Genomic DNA, 23,552 nt, shown 5'->3' with positions numbered 1-23,552 from the left:
TGCAAAAACAACAAGTGATGGACCGAATGTGGATCAATGTCACACACTCCCCCAGTCAAAAGATCTGGGCCCAAATCCATCGTTTTTTTGCACTCCACACCACCCTGGGTTAGACAATGGCGATATGCAAATCAGCTCTGACCCTGTTGCCCCATGGGAACAGTCCAGTCCGAACTACAAAAGCCATGTCCTTCCCAGAACGGAATCAAGCATCCGAGGACCGGACCGGTTTCGAGGTAACACCTCTCATCAGCCCGGCTAGCTTGACTCCAAGTGGTGTGGAGTGCCTGGGACCCACGTCTGGGCATCCCCAGCGCACTTAGGGCGGCAACTGCAAAAACAACAAGTGATGGACCGAATGTGGATCAATGTCACACACTCCCCCAGTCAAAAGATCTGGGCCCAAATCCATCGTTTTTTTGCACTCCACACCACCCTGGGTTAGACAATGGCGATATGCAAATCAGCTCTGACCCTGTTGCCCCATGGGAACAGTCCAGTCCGAACTACAAAAGCCATGTCCTTCCCAGAACGGAATCAAGCATCCGAGGACCGGACCGGTTTCGAGGTAACACCTCTCATCAGCCCGGCTAGCTTGACTCCAAGTGGTGTGGAGTGCCTGGGACCCACGTCTGGGCATCCCCAGCGCACTTAGGGCGGCAACTGCAAAAACAACAAGTGATGGACCGAATGTGGATCAATGTCACACACTCCCCCAGTCAAAAGATCTGGGCCCAAATCCATCGTTTTTTTGCACTCCACACCACCCTGGGTTAGACAATGGCGATATGCAAATCAGCTCTGACCCTGTTGCCCCATGGGAACAGTCCAGTCCGAACTACAAAAGCCATGTCCTTACACACTGCAGCATTAATCTTTACCCCTAGATATATGGCAGAATCGACATACCTTAAGTCGGGTCTTGGTATATTCCTGGAACAGATTATCTGTGTTTTGGATTCATTCAAAAGATATCCAGAGCCTTGACCGAAAACTTTAGCCATCTGTACCAATTCCGGGAGTGCCTGCTGCGGGTTTGTTGTGATAACCGCCAGGGCGTCAGCGTAGGCTAAGATCTTATTTTCGAAGCCATTATAGATCACTGGAGATATTCTAGGGCACTCTAAAATTCTCTGAATAAGAGGGTCAATATACAGAGCGAATAGTATGGGGGAGCAGGGGCAACCCTGCCGTGTCCCTCTACTTATTTTAAACTTATCAGATTTCTCCCCCATAACCGTAATTGTGGCCACTGGATCTATATACATAGCTTTAATAGCCCTGATGATATTCGGACCAAAACCTCTCCCGGCCAAAATGCTCCAGAGGAATCTCCACCCCACCCGATCAAAGGCTTTTTCTGCATTGAGCAGGATCATGGCCATCTCTCCCCCCACGGCTTCCTGGGCATCAAACAAAGTCATCGCTCTACAGGTATGATCTGTCGTACCGCGTCCAGGGACAAAACCGTGTTGCCGTGGCGAGACGAGACCGCCTATGATCCTGCCCAGCCTCTTCGCCCAGATCTTTGAGTATAGTTTAGTATCGGCATTTATTAAGGATATAGGCCGATATGACCCCGGTTTCTCGGCTGGTTTACCTTTCTTATGAAAGACTACAACATTTGTTTCTTTCCACGAATCCGGGACCACCCCCGAATACAGTATCCCGTTAAATAGATCTACTAAAAGAGGAACGATCACTTTTTCCATTACTTTATAGACCTCCAAGGGGAGGCCATCAGGGCCTGATGCTTTCCCTGGTGCTAACTCTCGCAGGGCAGATAAAACTTCATCAAACGTTATATCCTTATCAAGGGCTGTTTTTGTTAAATCATCAAGACAAGGTCCATTATTAATACATCCCTCCTCCTGTTCATTATTGAAGGGATCCTCCTCATATAATTTCTGGTAGTATTTTTTAAACACCAGCAGAATATCCTTTATCTCCGTATATGTTATCCCTTCTTCTTCTATACACACAATCACATTCTTTGATCTTTCCTATCTAATCCGAAGAGCAAGTGCTCTACCAGCTTGCTCTCCCGTTTCATACCTTTGCCCTAGAGGATTGATACTCCCAGATTGCTTTCTGTGTAACCTCCTTCTGCAATGCCGCTTTTACTGCCAGCAGAACACCCTGACTAGCCTCACTATTACTACCGGAGGCGATATCCTTTATATGTTGTTCTTCCGCCTTAACTAGTTTATCCATTAATTTTTCTACTTCGCTCCTATCTTCTCTTCTAAGCCTGGCGGTACAGCTGATTGTTTCTCCTCTCAGTGTAGCTTTGAAAGCCTCCCAGACCCCATTCCGAGATGTGCTGTATCTATTTGCCGCAAAAAATTCACCAGCCCATATATTCAGGTGGTCAACAAATCTACTATCTGCCAACAGCCTTCTTTCAAAAGTCCAATTAGTTTTAGACCGTTCTAACCCTCCCATAGCATAATTTAGCATCAGAGGATTGTGGTCTGAAATAACCCTTGGGAGTCTACATATCTTAACTTTTTCAGATTCTAAAACAGAGACAAAAAAATAATCCAATCTTGAGTATCTCTGGGCTGGATTAGAAAAGTATGTAAAGCCTGCATTTAGGGGTTCTTTAGCTCTCCATAGATCCTGAAGCTCATGAGAAGCTAACATTGCTTGTACCGCCTTAAAAACTCTGGGTTTTCTCCCCTGGTACGATATGCTCCTCCCCCATTCAGATGAGATATTTAAATCTCCTGTAAAAACCAGAGGGGTGGGCCAATTTGCAAGCTCTGTTTCTAGAAAATCGTAAATTTCAGGATCGTCCTCATTAGAGCCATATACCGTACAGATAGTTAGATTCAGTTCCATCTCGATAATCACCCATCTTCCATTACTATCTACTTTCACTTTCCTCGCTTTCCCTAAACTTTCCCTTCCCAGAATGGCGACCCCCCTAATAGTTGATGTTTGAGTTGTACAGGCTAATAATTCAAATCCATTTATGGAAAGCAAATGTCTCTTAGGCCAAGGGAGGTGGGTCTCTTGTAAACAGAGAAGATCTATTCTATTATGTTTTACCACATATGCTAATTTCTGTCTTTTCCTCCAATCATTTAATCCCCCCACGTTCATTGTACAGATATTAATGTGTGCCATCAAATTGAGTATAGCAACCTATATCAAAAATCTTTTCAAAAAACTTTTTCCTTGCTGGCATCTTTTGACCATTACTGATTCTGCACCATTCCCTCCGTTTTCCATTTTTTGCCTTATTCTCACCCACCCTTCCCCCTCCCTTTCCCCCCTCTCCACCCCCACTCTCGCGCCTCCCTCCCCCCTCCAATCCGTGAGGCATCCTGGGGCCAAGGGGCCCCAGGTGTGGGTGACCGTGTGATCCGAGCATCACCGCTTGCTTGATCGCCTGAGATATCAAGAGTCTTTAACCATATATCATTTCGGCTGGTTAACTTTCCCCCTCCTATTTTCTTAGTTCAGAGAGTTCATGCAGATAAGCTTCTGCTTGAATCTCGCTTGTAAAGTTCCTTGATGTTCCTTTGTAGAGTACTCTTAAACGTGCAGGATTTAGCAGATAGACGGTTGCTCCAATCTTCTCAAATGGGGCGAAGAGTTGTCTCAGCCTCCATCGGCGTTCAACCGTTACATGGGCAAAATCCGGGCGGACAAAAAACGTATTTCCTTGGAATTCTTTTCTGCTCGTTTGTCTAGCCAGATCGTAAATTGCTTCTCGTAAAAGAAAATTTCCGAAGCAGACCAGAATGGCTCTTGGGTACTGATTTTCTTTTATAGGTCTCTTAGGGAGTGTCAGAGGAAAGCGGTGAGCACGATGAACTTCTCGTTCCAATTCCCATTTTGAAAGTTCGGGCATGGAGGACTTCAAAAGGTTGACAATATATCCCTTAGCATCGCTTCCCTCTGCCCCTTCTGCAATTCCCAAGAAGCGGAGGTTATTTCGTCTTCCCCGATTCTCAAGGTCCTCCATCTTTGTCATTAGGTCTTCGATAATAGCAGTTTGAGATGTTTTCTCTACCTTGAAGTTTGATGACATCTGCTTCTAGGTTTTCTGTGCGGCTTTCCACCGTGGCCATTCTATCCACTATCTCCATACAGGTGTTATCTACCTTCCGGATAGCACCCTGAAGTTTAGCAATTGTCCTGCTAAATTGTTAGGAACAAACAAGGGAAAAATATACTGATGATTAATGATTTCAATTGTTTTTCAATCTTCCTTGCTAATCTACCTCATTACTAAGAAACGTGTTTTAGGACTGATCATCAGTATAGCAACAATAAACATGCTTTAGGAAGAAAGGGTATTCTTCTCCAATAACAGAGCTACTAGTTCAGTTTATGAGGTTCACAATTTGATTCTAGAGCATTTGTAGGTATTCACTTTTTCCTATCCCAGTTGCAGAGGTCTCAAACATGAAAGCTGTGATATCTGGAGACTGAATGTTTCTGAAATTTTCTGGTTTGATATGGCTCTATTTCACTAATTCAATTTTCAAACACTATCAGGATCAAAACTTCAGTGTTGTGAAGACAGTGGCCCTGATGGATTGGACACTACCCCAGTTTGAATACTTTCACACTATCTAAAATTAAGTGAATCTGATGATTTTGATGAGAGTAGATGAAGGCGTTGCTAGCTTTGTGGGCCTGTAAATGTACACAAACTTGTAACTTTGTTGACCATCTACAACTATTGCCGCACTGTAAATGGTCAGAGATTTGCTTCAATAAAGCTGTGAAGTAAATCTCATTCAAGTGTGGGAAGGAGAACGGAACACTCCCAAATGTTATGGTGGGGTAGAGGAAGTGGGTTTTCCACAAAGAAAATTGTTTTAGAAACAAAAAAAAATTAAAAAAATGCAATCCACAGTTGGTTGCCTTTTCCCAATGCGGAATTGCACTGTGTGCACAATTTCAAGCTAGAGAAATAACTATGTATAAAAATAGCACATGGCACTGCCTGTAGTATACCTTGAAACCTGCAATACACAAATCTTTCCAGGTGAACTACTGGCAAATTTTCTGAACTGCAATAAGGAATTCTGCTGTACATGCTCTCAGAAGCAGGCTTACAAATGAAGATTTACTACTCTTTTATGAATTAGGTCCAGAATCAATATAGCAATGCCTAGCAAAGCTAAGACTATCCTAAAGACAGCAACCTAGCAAATCTCTGGAATCATTAGGAGCAGCTTTATCTGAATTTCTCATGTCTGAAAGCACTTTTGGGTTAGCTGAAAGGAGCCTACTCACCTTCTGATTAGCAGCCTAACAGGTAATAATCCATCACACAAAGGACTTTTTCGATGGAGCAAAGCCAATGCAGACAGGATGTCAACTAAAAGAGTTGTTTTCAATGTCATCTATTTAGTCTTATCTAAATAATAACTCCGAATCATCTGTACATCCAAGTTATGAAGTGATCACTACACTAAAGTGATAATGTTAGGACACACTTAAATGAAAATTATCTTAAGCAGCCTCAAAGTTACATGTGTTGTATTTTTGCCTTTTGCGTTGCTTGACAAGAGCCCCAATTAATCTTGTCAAAACTATATCGAGCTCTCCAGGTAATGTGGTTCACTTGACAAATGAGAAAACGTTCCTGCGATCGTGTAAGAAATCTTTCATCACTTGCATTGTGGAAACAGCCTAAACATATTGATGGAAACTTGAAGACAGACACATAATGTGTCCACCAGCTTCTATAGACACCAAAATGCAGACATTCTTTAACTTAAAGGCTTAGAATAGGCTTGTGAAAAAAAATCGGTATGTGTAACTGCATAACGCAAACCTAGACAAAAAGGCAGCCAAGCACAACGAGTTAGAGAAGAGCATGTTTATTATTACTTTGTGAGTTAGGCTCCAAGTAGGTACTTGACATTCAGGCCTGGATGAGGTGCAGACAGAGTTTGAGATGTTGGATGTCTGAGGCAAAGGAGAGTTAGAGCTGTATGTCATGGGCATACTGGCGAATGCTGACGCCTGCCAATAGATTCCAAAGGAACCCGATGAACAGCGACCTACAATCATTTTAAACTAGACTGCTGCAACGGTACGTAGGAACTCTTCTCCCCTTCTCTTAGCCCAGCAATTGGTTACAGAGTCTAGTGCTGTTCTATTTAGAGAATATTTGTGACTGCTGCTACACTGCTCTCCCACCAGTTTTCGATTTATGGGGCCATGATTGCCGGAAGCCCGTTTTAAATACACTCGTTTTTTTTTTAAACTAAACTGTCTCACCATAATTAGCACTTTGTTTACCTGCTCCGCCATTACTGCTGCTTCCCCGGTCCACCACGGAGTGTTCCGATTGTGTGGAGGGAATTGAGGCAGAATGCGAGGGTAGGCTTCGATCAGCAGGTTAGGAGGCAGAGCCATTGAGTATAGGACTCCCCTGCCAGCAATGACGCGCAGCAGACACGAGCAGCAGGCGCGCCTAAGGCAAGCCAGTCGGAACCAGGAAACCTGTCCCTAACACGAGGAAACCTCGATATACAGGCCCACAGATACTTGCCCTACAAGGGTAATTGCATGGAAATTGCACCCATAGTATAAATATATCACAAGGACATAGATCCTGTCCAAACTGCCCCTTTAAAGCCAAACACCCTCATTGAGGTTCAAAGTGCAACATACCACAGAGCTAAAAATGCTCCTCTTGAACTGTGGGTCCTTGACAAAGCACATGACCGAAATCAATCTACTACTCAGTGAGGAACAGCTAGAGGCACTATTCCTGACTGAAACCTGGCTACATAAAGATGCAGACCCAGATGTGGTGCAGGCACTACCACCAGGCTATTTTATCCTTAGGAGGGACAGGAGAGTAAAGAATGGGGGAGGGATCGCGATGATTTTGAAAAAATGTATGAACAGGCAAATAACCCCTGATGTACTTCAGGATTGCGAACGCCTCAGCTGTACTCTCTTCTTCTCCCCGACCTGCAAACTGTCAGGTATCCTGATATATCGTACCCCTGTGAGATGTTTATTGAATCCCTTATGGACACAGCAGCATCCATGACTTGCTCAGCATCTAACTCCATGATCTTCGGAGATCTTAACCTCCACTTCGGAGACCACTCAAAAGGGGATGAACACAATGTTATACAAAATCTACAGCCCTCCAGTTACATCAAAACGTTACTGGCCCCACACATGAGAAAGGCCATATTTTAGCCCCCAGAATTTCCTAACCTTGTAGACCGGGAAACAGACCGTTCCCACCCCCATTCCTTAGTCAGACCACTTTATAATCCCTATAATCTGGCCCAAAAATCCACCACCAAACTTCAAAACACTGGGACCATATGTGGCCCAAGCTTGACCATGAACGCTGGGCAGATACATTAGTTAAAACGAGCCCAATGGAGAATGTTAACCCCCAGATTGCCTCAAAGAACTTCAACAACTGAATCACGTCCTCCTTAGACACTGTCATCCCACATAAATGGAGAACAGATAAACCAAGAGAAAACCGATCTCCTTGGTTTACCCCGAAAATTATAGAAGTCAAACAAAAATGCAAAAGGGTCGAGTGGGTCTGAAGGAAAGACTACAGTCCCGATAAGAAGATATACAAAGAAACTATTAAACAATATCAAACTGAGATTAAAAAAGCACAGACACTACATTACGAGAAGAAAATTAAGGGGTCCGCTAATGCACCTAAGGAAATCGCCAGGATTGTTCAAAAAAACGTATTAGTCCCCCTCAGCCTGACACTCCATCTGATTCCTCACCACAAAGATGCACAGAACTGGCAGAGTTCTTTAACAATAAGATTTTGAAGATATACAATGCCTTCCCCCGGTCACCGTATCTGATAACTTGTTCTCAGCTCAAGTGACGGTACTCCGCAGTTCTTGAAGAGTTTTCCCTGATAGATCCCTCCACGCTGTCCCAACTTTAGAATTCAATTAAATCAGGTTCCCCCGGTAACCCAGCCCCAGTACATTTGCTGAGCAAAATAAACAATGCAATTTCCCCTCCTCTTTTAGATGTTCTTAATGCCTCCATCCTCACCTCACTAGTGCCCAAAACATGGAAACACGCCATGGTCAAAACAACTTAAACCAAGAGGTATGGAGCAATTATCGCCCAAACTCTCTTCTTCCCATGACGAGCAAATTTCTGGAAAAACATGTCAATAAAATCTTACTGATTTTCTAGAATTCCATTGAATTCTGGACACCTCCCAGACTGGTTTTCATCCCAATCATGGGACGGAAACCACGCTGCTCACAGTGACTGAAGAGGCACGCCAACTGCTTGATCAGGGATGTATGGTGGCAATCATCCAGTTGGACTTAAGAGCCGCTTTTGACACTGTAAATCATAACACCTTAATAGACTGACTCAAAGCGGGGAGGAGTGGCAGGGAATGCTCTCTCCTGGTTTCGAACCTTTCTTACTAGGGAATATTGATAACAGCTCTCCCCAACTGAAATGGCCCAGCAGTTTAAGAGATCTCACCATTCCGCAAGAGAGAATTAAAAACCTGGGAATATGGCTGGACAAATCTCTAAATCTTGAACATCAAACAGTACAGGTTGCAGCCACCTGCCATGGAATTCTTAGGCAACTACGGAAATTCCTGCCTCTGCTCCCAGACTCAGCTCGCAGAACCCTAGTCCAAGCCCTGGTATTGCCACGACTGGATTACTGCAACTCCTTATATCTGGGTACCCCAAGGCTACTACATGGAGATTGCAAGTGGTACAGAATTGTGCAGCTAGACTCCTCCACAATGCCCCAAGGAAACAATCGGCCAAGCCAGCACTTAGAGCTTTGCACTAGTTAAAGATCTTAGATCGAATAAAGTTCAAATCACTATGGATAGCGCACAAAACTCTGTGGGGTGCGGGTCCAAAAACCCTTCAAAATTTACTGTCCTTCTACTTACCAACCCAAAACCTGAGATCTTCTAATCTCTATCTAGCCAGGGTCCCCAAGATCAAGAGGGCAAGAGCGGGCGGCCGCCTGTTCTCAGTTAATGCCGCTGCTCTTTGGAATACGCTCCAAACTCTTTGAACAATCTCCTCGAATTCAGGAAGAAGCTAAAAACCTGGCTCTTCATGAACTTGCAGTGAGTCTCCTGTTTGGGATGAAGGTAGGCGCGGAGCGCTGGGTTGCCTAAGGGTAGCCATGTGGTATATCAAGAATGCATTATTAATAATAATATTAATAACAGGTTGAAGATGACAGATTGGAACTCTGTCGGACTCAGCACGTCATAAGAATCTTTTGGGACCAGGGGGTGCCCATGTAAACAAACTGTTTCAACTAAAAAGTTAGGAGGAGCACCAGTAATGGGCATTGCCTGTGAATCCCATGAAGACAGACTGGTAGTCATGTAGGAGATGGTTAGTTGAACATAAATTGCTTTTTCCGTGATTTTGCTGATAAAGAGTAAGTGAATAATGGCCTGGTGGTTGGAGAGATCATCAGAGTCTAATATAGATTTCTTTAAGATTGTCTTGAGAGCCATTGAAAAGATGCCCTGAATGAGGGAGGCATTGATAATGATGAATAGGGGTAAGAGCTTCCCCTGAGAGACATCATCTTCATAAGAAAAGGCTTTGAGGAAGCTGGGTATGTCAGCAAGATTTGTGAGCGACAGGGATTTGAAGACCACCATTGTTACATTCTAAACTAGGGGGTGGGCGTTAGAGGAGAAGACTTGGTTTTGTCAATGTTCTGTTGGATGTTCCTTATGTTTAACTGAAGAAGAGATTGATGGCATTGATCTTGTCTGTATAGTACGGAATAGGTGTGTCTTGAAGGTAATTAATGCAGTGATTCATTATCTTGAAAAGTGTTCTGCTTCAGTTGGTGGCTTCATTGATGGTGTACTTTCCTTTGAAATGTTTATTCTGTAGTTATAGGGTGTGTGGTAATTAGTGAGATATGTACAAGGTTGGGTCTGCGTGTTTGAGGATAACATGTGGCTGTTTGTCTTGCCTTGGTCTGTTTGTGATGTGGGGATTGGCAGTATGGGGTGCTGGTTGATGGTCATGATTATATCTTACCTTTTAATTTTCAGTGAAAAAGGGGTTCTGGGCTAAGGCCATTCCTGGCACTAACAATACCATTAATGGGGATGCCATAGTGATGGGATGCCCTGAAAAGTTGGCTGAGGTACAGAGAAGGCAAGAAGTGATTTGCAGATGGATGATGTAAAATGGTGGTTTTGGCAGAAAACCAAAGATGTTGTTTTCAGCACATTTGGATAGATTGTTTCCCTTTCTCAAAATTTCAATTTTTAGGTAATTTAGAGAGAGTCAGAAATCTGCAATGCGTAAAGTAAAGATCCAAGCAGTTAAGTTCAGTGACGGAGGGCTTGAGGGAAGCTCTTGCATGAATTTCTGGTAAGGTATTCTGGCTTACTAGGCAGCAGTTTACAAGGAGCCTGGAAAATGAGAAAGACATCTGGGTAACACCAATGATGTGGCTGGTTAGGAGAGATCAGGATTGTTCTTATTTGTGCTGTTTTGTAATCAGAATGGAGTTGCAAATTCAAGAAATTGGCAGGAAAAGCACAGATATATTACCCTGACAAGTCAATGACCAGTGCATTATTCTGGATTTATGATATTAAATTTGGGGTATAAGTTTAAGCATTTATTCGTTTTTTCTGCTACTAATACATTGATGTCCACTATTCTCCACAGAGCTATGGTGTCATCTAGAACATTTAAACCTTAGGCTGATTCATGCTCATCTATTGTGTTGCTCTGTAGAGCTAAAGGTGAAGTGCTGGGATGTTGAGCTTCGGAGGCAGGAATCCGTTCCAGATTATCAACACGATAAGCATCCAAAAAGGAGCAAAGTGCTTTGCCGCTCATCACTTTTACTACTCATTGCCAAAGTTGGACTGATTAGTTATTGATTATTTTAGCGTACCCTGCTGCTCCCCATTCGTTTAGCCCACAAAGAATAAGTTAACTAGGTGGGAATTAGAGTTGATTGAAGCTTAACACCAAGCACTGGAATGTGACCGAATTTGGGAGATGAGTTTAGTTAGGGCTCTTAAAAGAACACTTTGAAAAACCTCACTATTTGAGACGCCAATTTGAAACACCTATTTTGAGACTTCCAATAACCAATCGACTCCCTTTGCTTAAACCCATTTGCTTTTTAAGAACATGGAACAAAACTTATACAAATATAATTGCAATTACTTGATTCAACACAATCTATTACTTTATATATTTAATCAATCAATCAAGGATTTGTAAAGTTCAGCTACTCACCTGTGAAGGTTTCAATGTGCTGAGGTGGGGGTAGGCTGCTGATCCATCTGGGTGTGGAGGTTTAGTCGAAGAGCTAGGTCTTGAGGTCCTTCCTGAACTGGGTCACTAACACAGACTGCCAGAGGTGGAGGGGCAGGGTGTTCCAAGTCTTGGCGGAGAGGTAGGAGAAGGATCTTCCTCAGGTTCTGGTCTTGTTGTCTTGTGGACTAGTGAGATGGAGGGTAGGCCAAGTTGGATGGAGCGGAGTTGTCTGGCGGTGTGTGGAAAGCAAGAAGGTGGTTCAGATATTCTGGCCCTGCGTAGTGTAGGGTCTTGTAGGTATGTGTGAGGAGCTTTAAGATGATTCTTTTGTTCATTGGGAGTCAGTGGAGTTCTTGGAGGAGGTGCGTCATGTGGCTGCGGCGGGTGATGCCAAGGACCAGTCTGGCTGCGGCATTTTGAACGTTCTGTAGTTTCCCAAGCTGTTTATGGGTGATGCTGGTGTAGAGTGCGTTGCCGTAGTCCAGTCTACTGGTGATGAGTGCATGGGTGACTGTCTTTCTGGATTCTATGGTGAGCCATCTGAATGTCTTTCGAAGCAGGCAGAGCGTGTGGAAGCAGGATAAGGATACTGCGTTGACTTGGCAGATCATTGAGAGCGAGGAGTTCATATGATGCCACGGTTGTGTGTGTGGTCCGTAGGGATAGATGGGGTTCCTAGTGCGACTGCCACCAGGAGTCGTCCCATGCTGAGGGGGTGGGTCAAAGGATGAGTACTTCGGTCTTATCAGAGCTGAGCTTGAGGCAGCTGTCTTGTATCCAGGTAGAATCTGCCTTCATTCCGTTGTGAAATTTGATTTTGGTGGCTGTGAGTCCGTTGGTTAGGAAGATGATCAGCATGGTGTCATTGGCATAGGAGACTATGTTGAGTCCGTGGCTTCTGATGAGGTCTGCGAGGGGAGCCATGTAGATGCATAAGAAGATGGGACTTAGGGAGGAGCACTACATTCAGTTCAGTGCCTTGTCGCGGACGCCTGCGTCATGAAGTCTCGCGATTATGGTGTGGTGGGAGAAGCTGCCGAAGATGGCCGAGAGGTCTTGTAGGACGAGGGATGTGGTATCGTCACAGTCGAGAAGGGAGCAGAAGTCGTCAGTAGTGGCAAACTGTGGTCTTGGTGCTGTGGTTGCTTCGGAAACCGGACTGGGAGGTGTACAGGACGTGGTTCTTTTTGATAAACTCGGAGAGTTGGGCATTGATGCCCTTCTAGATGAGCTTAGCTGGAAGGGGAGGAGGAAGATAGGTTGGAAATTCTTGGGGTCTGACGGGTCGGCAGATGGTTTCTTCAGCAGGGGGTTGGCCTTGGTGTGTTTAAGTCATCGGGGAAGGTGGGGGATTTGATGGAGCAGCTGATGGTGCGGCAAAGCTGGTGGGCGATTAAGACACCTGCTCTGTGGAAAATGTGGTATGGGCAAGGACCGATGGGGCTTCTGAGTAGATTCACTTGAGTGCCTTGAGTTTGTTGCCTGTGGTTAGTGGAGTCCAGTTGAGAAGGATGTGTTGGCGTGCGGCATGGTTGCATGTACTAGTGGTGGGCATAGTGGCAGGGTCTTGGGTGTCAAAGCGGTCTGCCTGATATTCTGGTGGAAGAAGGTGCAGAGTTTTTTGCAGAGGTCTTGGGAGGGTGGGATGCCTGTGGTCTCGCTGTTGGGCCTAGCAAACCCTTGTCGAGGGCAAATAGTTCTTTGCTGTTGTGTGCGTTGGCATTTATCCTGTCTAGGAAGGCTGTATTCTTTGTGGTTTTGAGGAGAAGGTGGTGTGCGTTGACAGCGGATTGGAAGGTTGCTTGGGGTTCCGAGGTTTTGTTCTATCTCTTCTCAAGTCGTCAGCAGATGTGTCTGGACTCATGGAGGGCAGGAGTAAAACACCTTTTTTTTTTTTGGAGTGTTGCTTGTCTGGTGTTTTCTTGAGGGGTGTCAGAGTGTTGGTGCAGTTAAAGGTCCATCAGTGAAGAGCTGCGGTATTGGGGTCTGTTAGTGTTGGCAGGGTGGTCGTGCCGAAGAGGTCAAAGAAGCGTTCTTCTGTGGCCTTGTTGCAGCTGCGACAGGGGGTCGATGAGGGTAGTGGTGTACGGTGGGCGTGGCGAAGGCGAGATGTATGGAGTAGTGGTCAGTCCAAAGGAGTTTGTGCTGTGGCTGCAGGTGATGTTCCCATTGGCGGAGAAAATGGGGTCCATCGTGTGTCCGGCTGTATGGGTCGGTGTAGTCACTAGCTGCTTGAGTCTGAAGTTGGCGAGTTTCTCCAGTAGGGTGGTGATGTTCAGGTGACTATAGTTGTCTAGGTGAAAGTTGAGGTCTCCAAGTTGGTTGTACTCTGTGGATCGGAGAGTCTGGGGTGCGATGAGGTCTACGATGGAGTCTGTGAAGGGCAAGCAGGGGTTCGGGGGGCCTCTAGACGAGGGTGCCAAGGAGGGAGGTTTTGGGGCTGGTCTGGATCTGTAAGTTGAGGTGTTCCATGATTGTCATTGAGTCATATGAGTCGTTTGAGTGCGTGGTTAGTGGAACGTGGACGATGGCAATGCCTCCTTTGGTTAGTCAGTGCGGTCCTCGCAGTTTGTTTTGGAGCCTCGGGATGGGGATGTCCGGTCCAGAACTGGGATTGGTCCACGTTCCTGTGAAGAAGTCCATGTTGGGAGAGGCAGCGTCGAGGAGGTTCCAGATTTCTGTGGCATGATTGTGGAGGGATTGCACATGAGGGGGATGCAGTTCAGCCAGTCAGGTGCACTGTTGGTTGGCGGCAAAAGGATCTGGCGTATTGATATGGGTGAAGGTGTGGTTGCAGTTCCAGCAGGCAAAGAGTCCATGGATCCCCTTTGGCGACGCTAGGTGGCAGATGGCGTGGGGTCCTGATTTGAGGGGGGGAAGGTACTTGCGTTGTAGTAATGGAAGGTCCAAGAGCCAGGGTCCCTGGTGCTGGGCACGGTCCAGACGCGGACGGACCGAGCCCAGCACCTTCTGAGCACATCTGCTGCATGGCCCCCATTAAGTAGTGCTGTGGGGGCTGGACAGCTGGGAGGCGCCAAAACGTGGGAGGGGAAGGGTTACTGGAGGGGGTGGGTCATCGCAGCAGCAGGGGCGACAAAGGAGGAAAAACATGAAAAAAAGGAAAGAAAAGCAAAAGCCCAAATGACAGAGGCAGGAAAAAATAAAGAGAGAGAAAAGGAGAGAGGCAGAAGGGCAGTCAAGTAGCAAAGCTGTGACGCTCTACAACTATTATGGATGAGGTGCAGGCAGGAGCCTGCGGTGGAGGAGGGCCTCGAAATCCTGACCAGGGGACGGCAGCCGCAACTGGAACAGATGAAGTGGAGCAGTGAAAGGAGCAAGTCCACTAAAAGGTTAGTGGACTATATTGGTTTATATTCCTAGCGCCTTGTTAATCTCGAGAGGTAACCCCTTTAGTGGTTTGGTAATCTTAGACTTCACCTTATGGTAGTTTTAGAACCAAGGTCAGGAATTGCACCACTATGCCCTACAAGTCCAGTAACGTGGACAGAAACAATTCCACTAATGTTCTGAGAAGTGGCAGATACCCCTAACTTCACAAACCCGAGGATACTCCAGCAGCAGCAATTTAAATCGACGGCATCAGCACAAAAGCCATCAAAGTATGAACAAACCACCTTCCAGGATAAGCAGCAAAGGCCCACAGGCAGCCACCAGATTATCATCAGGTTGTTAAATAAAAACAGGTCACGGGGACATAAGTAGCACAATTGGAAAGGGCAAAAAGAACAAAATGACATTTAAGATGAGTCTTGTGAGAGCCGGCAAGCGATGATCATGAGTATATTACCAAGTTTACAGCACATTAAAGGCTTCCTGCTGTGGATGGGCAATGGTAATTATAGGGGGAGAGGCATCTGCAAACTGTCTAGTCACACCAGTTTCAGATGACCCTTACTGCTTACAGAAACGTTCTGGGGTAAGGATTCCATTCGAAAAGAAAACATCCCAAGGAAAGAAGTTGGCAACAATAGAAAAAAGACAAATCTCCAAGCAGGCACAGACAAAGACAGAAGGGGGTCCAATACTACATGGCCAAAATGGCAGACTATCAGCTGTATTATCCCGCGAGGGTGCCTAAGCTCCAGGCGAAAGCAGTACTTGTGCAGCCCAAACTCCCTTTCAAAGAAAATAAAAAATGAAAGTTCATGTAATTGTTCACAAAGGGACCTGAAGCCAAATGCTCTTTCAAGGACAAGTCCACCATCGTGGGCTAGATGTAGTGTCTCCATTATGCCAAACATCCCAGCATGTAACTAGACCACACTTGCTATCGTAGTTACATGAAATGTTCTATTTACAATTTATTTTCTTTATTTCCATTTTGTGTGTTAAAACATTTTCTTTGTTGCTATCAAACAGGGACAGCTGAGATTTTCTACCTAATGGAGACGATATCTATCAGACTCTGTAATACTGAGAATATCAGAGGAAGGTTAGATATTCTACCTAACCTGCACACTTCTGTTTCTTCCCTAAGCACTAAAAAGCGATGACAAAGTAAATAAAAACGTTGCAGTGGCATATCTACCATACATCTCTTCATAGTGTCTACATGGTTTAAACATCTTGTTTAATGTGAAACAAGAAGCAGCAAACTTTCATTCTAATCTCGATTCATAAAATATTGGTGCACCTCAACAAAATGTAGGTGGAAAAAAGTAATCTGCACACATAGATGTCACAATACAGATGCACAGAACCGGAGTCAGTAAATATCTGTACCTGTACTAGTGGAACTATTTTTGGGGACAGAATGGGAAAGGTGTTACATGGCATGCCAAATGCTATGCATGCCTTTGCATGCACAAACATTTTACAGGCGAATTCCCACCTGGAAACACACACAAAAGCACTCCTTTTAACATCAGCAGTAAGTGATTTTGCAGGGTGGGAAAGGGGATTAAACATCCCTATGTTCCATTTTGTGTAGAAGGGGGTTTCACCAGAGAGAAAATATTTTCTATGTGCCAGAAATACATATCTGTGCACATGTAGATACATAGCAAGCACATTCTAGCAGATTGCTTGCTTTGCAGACAATCTGCAAGTGTGGGCATGAATAGCTATGCTCTGTGCAGAATTGCATGAGTAAGCAAGATAATTCTTAGTGGATCCCGGAAAAATTGTTGATCCAGGCAAATCGTAGACGTAAAGCTATGATGCACAGACTCCCAATTTTTCAAGAATTCTTACTGAAGCACCACAGCATTATTATATGGGCAGTAGATCACATAAATGCATGAAGAGTGAAGAGGACATTATATAATCTGTCCATTTCTGTGAGAGTCGCCTTTTACTCTGGCACAGTGAAATACTTTCTCAGAAAGCAGTGAGGTTAAAGCATTAAGAGCCACCCCTATTTTTAGTGCTGGTTAGTTTTCTTACTGGAGGAGGAGTGCTCTGCATGGAGAGGGAATGCATCTATTTATTGGAGAATATTTCATTTCCATTGGGATTCTCTTCTTGCTATGGACGTCTGAACTCTTGTACAAGATGGAAGGAATCTATGTGGCATATAAAGGACACATGAGAAACTGCCTCTGTATGTGGCGTTCATGTTTTCATTTTCAGCGATTCCGGACTGTTTCTGGAGACTCGAGGATTCAATACAGTTTGAAAAGGACAACAGAGAACGCTTTCATTATACAGAAATGTCCTTATTTCTCAAGCAGAAGTCTGAAAATAATGAAATTGTGAAGCATTTGAGCACCAAAATTCTGGTCCACATTAATTTTCAAGGATACAGACAAAAGACGTAGTAAGAATAGCCAGAATGGTGCCAATGGGAATGGATTTCTGAGCATCTTTAAGATCTCCAGAGCGATTGGATCCAGCCATGATGCCTAGGAGATAGAAGCAAAATGTTAGGACACAGGCAATAGCAAAAACAGGAAAATCCTTTGTGAAGTGATCAGAAGGAAGACTGGGGCAGGCAGTGAGGGAACAACAGCACCTAGTTTATTGCATCTCTAACATTTGATAATTGTTTTATTATCAAACATAACCCATGTTTCAGACTACCTTTTCACTAATGAGCACAAAGAGCCACAACGATCCTCCCACCCCATCATATTTATGGAAAGAGGGGGTGGAGCCACTGCCGGTGTGAACAAAGACAACTGTACACCCTTTGATGCCTTATACACAGCATGCTTTTACTTTTCTGTTTTCACAGACCAAGATAAGTAACAACTTTCACAAATTAAACATTGTACCATGGTTCTCCGGACAAAGTCAAAAAATCTAGGAGTGCTAATATGAAATGATAAAAGCAACCCATCAAAGCAGTCTTTGCAGGTTACACCATTTCATAATGAGCACCATTAACTATTAAGCTTGTCCTGAAATCTAAGCACGACATACCTGTCACAGACGGAAAGAAGATTCCAACTAAAAGAGTAAAGGAGGTGGCGATGTCGGCAAGAACGTAGTCTTGGTTCATGGCGCCCATAGCATCCACAGATGCGGCAGAGGGCTTCTCGATGATATCGCCTTTCTGAAGGTAAAAGCTCCACAGGTTCTCTAGAGAGGTCAGATAAAGAAAGAAGGACCTAACTAAGCAGCAAAACAACTGAGAAAGACAAGACTGTACAGAAAGCCATCGTTCAGGCTGGAAGCCAGGTCAAAGTTGCTCTTACCTGTAAATATACCACTTGCCATGCCGGGAATGCCCTCAATGACTGTGACATTGTTATGAACAAAGTATTCATCACAGGTAGCGTTTAGCTGGTTTTTGGAAGGGCAAAATAGGTTCCAGAGTTGAGTGGGCACGGTGATATTATCCTTCTCCTCCGTCTTGGCACAGACATCTATGTGACGCTGGGAGAGTGTACGGTTTCCAAGCAGGCATACACTAGGAGAAATAGTACAATAAACGACAAATTGAGAACAGTAGGCAGAAGTAAAAGATTGATATCAGATAGCCAACAGTAGGCAGAAAGAGGGACTAAGAACCACGATATTCAATTGGGGCAAGGGGATTTATGCAGAATGTATGTGGGAAACCGAAGAAAGCAGCTCAAAGAGAAATGGGAATTAGGGATATTTGTCTCATCCAAAACTAACAAATTAGCTCCAAATGGCTAAGTAAGACTGATAGTAAAACTACAGATTTGTGCCCTAGCTTCCCCAAAATTGCCATTAGATCACACAGAGTGATTTAAAGAATGAAATGACAGATTTGATCCTGCACCCACTTAAATGGACATTTATTCAGAAGTCAAAGACAGTGAAATCAAAGAGATCGATAGAGCAGGAAAATTTAGCTTAAAATAAGTGTCCTAATTTGTGCAATATATTAACACAAGAACGCCTAAAGCATGAAATAATAAAAAACGTGCCTTTACTTAAACGTGCAAATTAACGCATAGCATGTTTTTGTTTATAGTAAGCACCCATTTCTGTTGTAATTACATTGTCAAGCCAGACTAGGCCTAATTTATTTATCTACTTCTGTCTTGCCTTCTTTTTTACATTTCTTCTCAAATAAATGCCTTTGTAGGTGCTGAACAGTGCTGTATTAAATAAATGGTTCTCATTTGACATGTCATCTTGGTAGAATGTGCAGACTTTAAAAAATGTATTGCTTTCCTTTCTAAGCTACATGTTCTCATCGTATTTAGTTAGATTTTAGTTGTCACATATTCACAATAATGAATACTAAACAGTATATTAAAACCATGGTGTTTGCAGGAAAATGTGAAGCTCATGACTTCATTCTGTAAAAGTTACAACTAGAATGTTTCTGCTTTAGAATAGTTCATTGTCACACAGTGAAGTTCTGAATAGTTAAGTGATTTATACTGAAGGGTTCTTGTGACAATCAGAGTGAATTTAACGCACAGCAATTTTAGTAACTAAGTAGACGTTCTGTAGATAATATCTTGCTGACTTTATACATTTACCATGGACAAGAAGAAAGACGCAGCTGACCATCAGATGATCCTTTTCCATTGTTCAAGATGACCTAAAACCGGCGTGGATGGATACATGTGTCTTTGTATTTAATATATGTGTTCCTAGTTAGATTGGAGAGTGAGGTCTTACACCACCCTTCCCTAGAGCGCGCTTTGAAGGCTTTTATGCTGTCCAAAGTGGCCAAGGCTATTTTCTCTGTGACAGTCAGTTTTTCTTTAGCCTTTTGCTTTATTCCTATAAGCTACCGCTGACGGTCATTTCAAAATTCTTAAATGGTTATAGCTACTAAGGTGACTACTTTTCTAGATTAGCTTTAACCAGTTGCTACTGCGACTGTTTGCTGATGCTGTTTTGAGAGCGGAAACAGAAGAGTTTCCAGAACTACTCTTCATGAGGAGTTCAACTACAATCCGATGCTATTTCAATGCTCCTTTAAAACCCGCAAGGACTTTATGGGTTATGGTAGGTTAGGATCCTATAGGGTAGAGTAGGGACTTAGCTAATATTTTCTTTTCAGAACAAGCAGTAATTTTCAAGCTTGTGTCTAACCATTATTATGTCTTTATATTTCTGTAAACAGAAATATCAAGCTTCTAATCTGAATAAAGATACCAAAAATAAAAAATACTAAACTCTTAACGATCAATAAATGTTTTTGAACTATAATCAAACTAATTTTTGACTGAACATAATAAGTAGAGTTTATTGAGATTCTGTTGACTCCATTCTAAATTCATGGCAAAGATCCAGTCGACCTGAAGAAGAACAAGGCGCGGAGTTGAAGACCACCTTTGTAAGTCATGGGCTGAAGTGATATAAATATAAAGTATTTTGCACCAGCAAACAACATCAATCACATGCATGATGAAGATAGGCAGTGAAATCACAGATATGAATCATGTGCCCCGTGAAACGGAGATTAGCTCCTATTGTAACAAGAAGAACAATGAAATCCTATAAGCAAATTCAAGGCTTTTCTGGAACAGAAATTAGCTCATAGTGCGACAAACTGTGACTGGATATCCTGGTCTGGATTCATGTATCCGTATTGCAATTAACATTAGCTTAACATTAAAATAACAATGAACAAGAAATATTAAACTGAATCCTTGCACCCCTCTACAATGGAAAATAGGTTACACTATTACCCAGGACTATGGCACAGAAATCTCCGATTCTATTCCAGTGCCTAATTCGTACATTTTCTATACATTGTATTATAACCTCAGGACGAGTTGTATACGTACGGAAAGTTGGGTGGTGCAAATGAAGACTTTATAGCTCCAGCATAAATGGCAAGGATGGACACAATCACACAAGCCAGGAACAAGGAGGCAAACTTGTTGACATACTTGACTCCTACAAAAACCACAAGAGCCATTATCACTAGGAAGATGGAGCCATAGATACGCATGTTATTCAACATGGCTGCTGAGCTCTCTCCATCTTCTTTGGTGTCAAAGATTTTAGCCTCTGGAGCAATGTACACCTGCAAAGACCAGCAAATAAGATAGGTTGACACAATAGAATAAAGTAGAAAAGCAAAGGGAAGTGTTAAACAAAGGGAAAAAATGACTTCATTTTCCTGACACAATCATAACACTCTGATATGATGGAAGCAGACAACATATAGTGCGTCATATTTTATCAAATGTAGTACTAACTACAAGCTTGTTCCCTTTGTTTGGAACCAGTATAAAGAGCTGACTTTATTCCATATTGTTGTATTGATGTCTGAACATTACCTCAATCTAAATAGAATATTATGATCAAAGGGAGTAGCAATGTTGTAGTAATAGGGTTGCTAATGTGGAACAATAGTTAATTTGCAATAGTTTATTGATTTTTTTTATAACAACGGCTAAGTATCAATCAAGCACCTTTAAAGTCATCTAGACTAGAAAACATAATGGTCCATACCGAAATCTGCACGTTCTCTTTGAAACAGAAATCAGTACGAATTCTGCTTGTGGTCACATAAGAAGGTTGTGACTCAATACAGCATCCCTGTGCTGGAGGTCTATTAACACAGGTATCTTTTTTTATCAACATGGTATCTTGTAACGCATAAGATAAGACCAGTGAAGTGGTCCTGTTTACTTCTCCTTTGCTACTGTCAGCCAGTGAGGCTGGGGGAACGCTAGGGACATAGGGAGGGAGTGCGTGCTGGGGCTGGAGGTAGACGTGAGGATCCTGATCCTGATGTTTACCCTAGGCTGCTGCGGACATCTGCCACTGCTGGTGTCAGCTTTTCTTCAGCAACCTCAGACGCAGATCACATGACAAACGTTTTTTTGTCTTTTTACTCCCAGATTTCGAATATAACTTCTCTTTATATATACACCAGCTTACATGGATTACTTTTGAGGACTGTCAAATGTATTTTTATTAATAAGGACATAATATTCTACTTAAGGAGATTCTCAATAGTGAGCATATATTCCGATTAAGTTGTAATTAATAGATTTGAGATTGGATATATTTTGAATGCGGCATTCTTCTATTTCAGAATTTGTTTTCCTTTGCTTCGTGACCACATATATAGTATTATGGTACTTGGATTATTTGTTAAGGTAATTTTTAATTATCTTTTTTCTTCTTTTGACTACTTGGGCTCTTTAACAGGCACTATGGGGTGCACTATAACTTAGTCTTTTCTACCATTTCACAACTTTGGGACTATAATCAAACTCTTAGTAGGGTGTGGATTACCATTTCTTCAATCATTTTCGAGTATACTCTCAAGGTGATGCTGAGACTTGTAGAATATTGTGAACTATATATTTTTAGTGAATATTTTTTAATTACTTCTTCTTGGGTTGCAGCCCTGATGAAGTCAATGATGCATTATAACAATGCTTGACGAAACACGTGTTGGCTGCTGAGAATATTATTTGATATGGAGAATTACCAATATAATCTCACATGGATATATTACAAGGATTGAACAATGTACCCCAGTGTCTTTTTACTGCAGGATAGTAATCGAGTGGATTTCAGCTTGATCAGGACAATTTGATGACTAGATTCTTACTACTTGGACTTGTTGATACACTTATGTTATATTCTATGAAACATGTACTTTACTGTGGAGTGCTCAGTGAGACCCTTTGAGGACCAATCCCTGACCACTGATGCAGCCGCTGCTCCAGGCCAAACCGTTTTGTCTCATTGTCGCAGTCCAGTCTTGGCCCAAGGCACCCACTCACTCCTCCATGACTCAACCACTACTGCTGCACTGACACGGCTGTGGACACTGTCAAAGTACTTCACTGGGTCCGGGGAATTGCTCCTCATGTGCACCACATCAGCCGAGCTCCAATCAAGCCATGTGAGCCACTATCTTGTGTTGCTGGACCGGGTCGCATTCGCCCTTGCCATTCTGCCCCAAACCACCACAAACTCAGTTCTGCTACAGGAAATCAATTAGGGTACCACGTTTCTACCAATGGCACGGTATGGAGCGTGTCACGGCCAGGGTGAGGCAAGATAGAAGAGGTGTGGCCGGAGCTCAGGAATTCAGGTATCCACCATTTTTGTGGCTTAGCTACACCCCCAAGATCGCAAGTGAAGAATGCAGTTTGATGGCCCCACTTCATTCCCTGGACTGTGGCATTTCACTTTAGCTCTAGATTACTTATTATGCAACAGTGTCTCTAAAATAGCACTTAAAAGGAATTGCAGGGTGAGAACTGCCATGTTATTAAACAGCTAAATAAACATCAAAGACAGCATGAATAACTGATCCATTATGCCTAATTAATTATTCTTTCCCCAAGACTTTTAGAAGCAAGTTTTCCTGTGCTTCCCTGTGGGTAAACTGTCCATACATTATTAAAACCTCGCCCACATTCCACCAGCAGGAAGTTTCCACAATGACACCAGATTCCATAATTCGCAAAGAGAAACTTACCAAAAAAATTTCAATGGCACCCAGGATGTACATGGAGGCTGCAAAAGTGGTTCCAAGGTAGAAGCAAAGCCCCACTGCTCCTCCGAACTCTGGGCCTAGGGCACGTGAAATCATGAAGTAAGAGCCTCCGGCTGTGAAGGGAAACAAAAGGGACAAGTTGTGAGAGGCTACAAAACTAAGGAGTTGAGACGCTTTGAGAAGATGATCGACATAGATGAAGATTGCTGACATCTACTCAGTGGGAGACAATTGGAAACTGAACATCAGAACTTTCAGAACATTCAGAACATCAGAACTTCAGGTTAGTGTGCGAACACTATTATTGCAATCTATCAAGACAGAGGATTGATTGCTAGGGACGCTGGTCTTAGATTGCAAATGTGTTAACTGGTTACAAAGGACGAGGAATTGCA

General features: G+C 43.3%; 1 protein-coding gene across 4 annotated transcripts in view; it reads right to left on the bottom strand.

Moving 5' to 3' along the window:
* Positions 1-23,552, bottom strand: part of SLC12A6 (solute carrier family 12 member 6) — a 734,261-nt gene that overhangs the window by 238,548 nt on the left and 472,161 nt on the right. For all 4 annotated transcript variants that reach the window (XM_086923612.1, XM_086923613.1, XM_086923614.1 and 1 more), the window contains 5 exons: positions 23,140-23,270; positions 20,474-20,715; positions 17,948-18,162; positions 17,673-17,831; positions 17,054-17,152 (listed from right to left, as the gene is read on the bottom strand). In XM_086923612.1, coding sequence (XP_086779738.1) covers positions 17,054-17,152; positions 17,673-17,831; positions 17,948-18,162; positions 20,474-20,715; positions 23,140-23,270 — 846 coding nt within the window. The remainder of the gene's footprint in view (positions 1-17,053; positions 17,153-17,672; positions 17,832-17,947; positions 18,163-20,473; positions 20,716-23,139; positions 23,271-23,552) is intronic.

The sequence above is a fragment of the Lissotriton vulgaris genome, chromosome 5 (genome assembly GCF_964263255.1).
Source record: "Lissotriton vulgaris chromosome 5, aLisVul1.2, whole genome shotgun sequence".
NCBI classification, from domain to species: domain Eukaryota; kingdom Metazoa; phylum Chordata; class Amphibia; order Caudata; family Salamandridae; genus Lissotriton; species Lissotriton vulgaris.
Note: the sequence above shows the minus strand (reverse complement) of the source record. Positions and strands in the feature narration are given on the sequence as shown.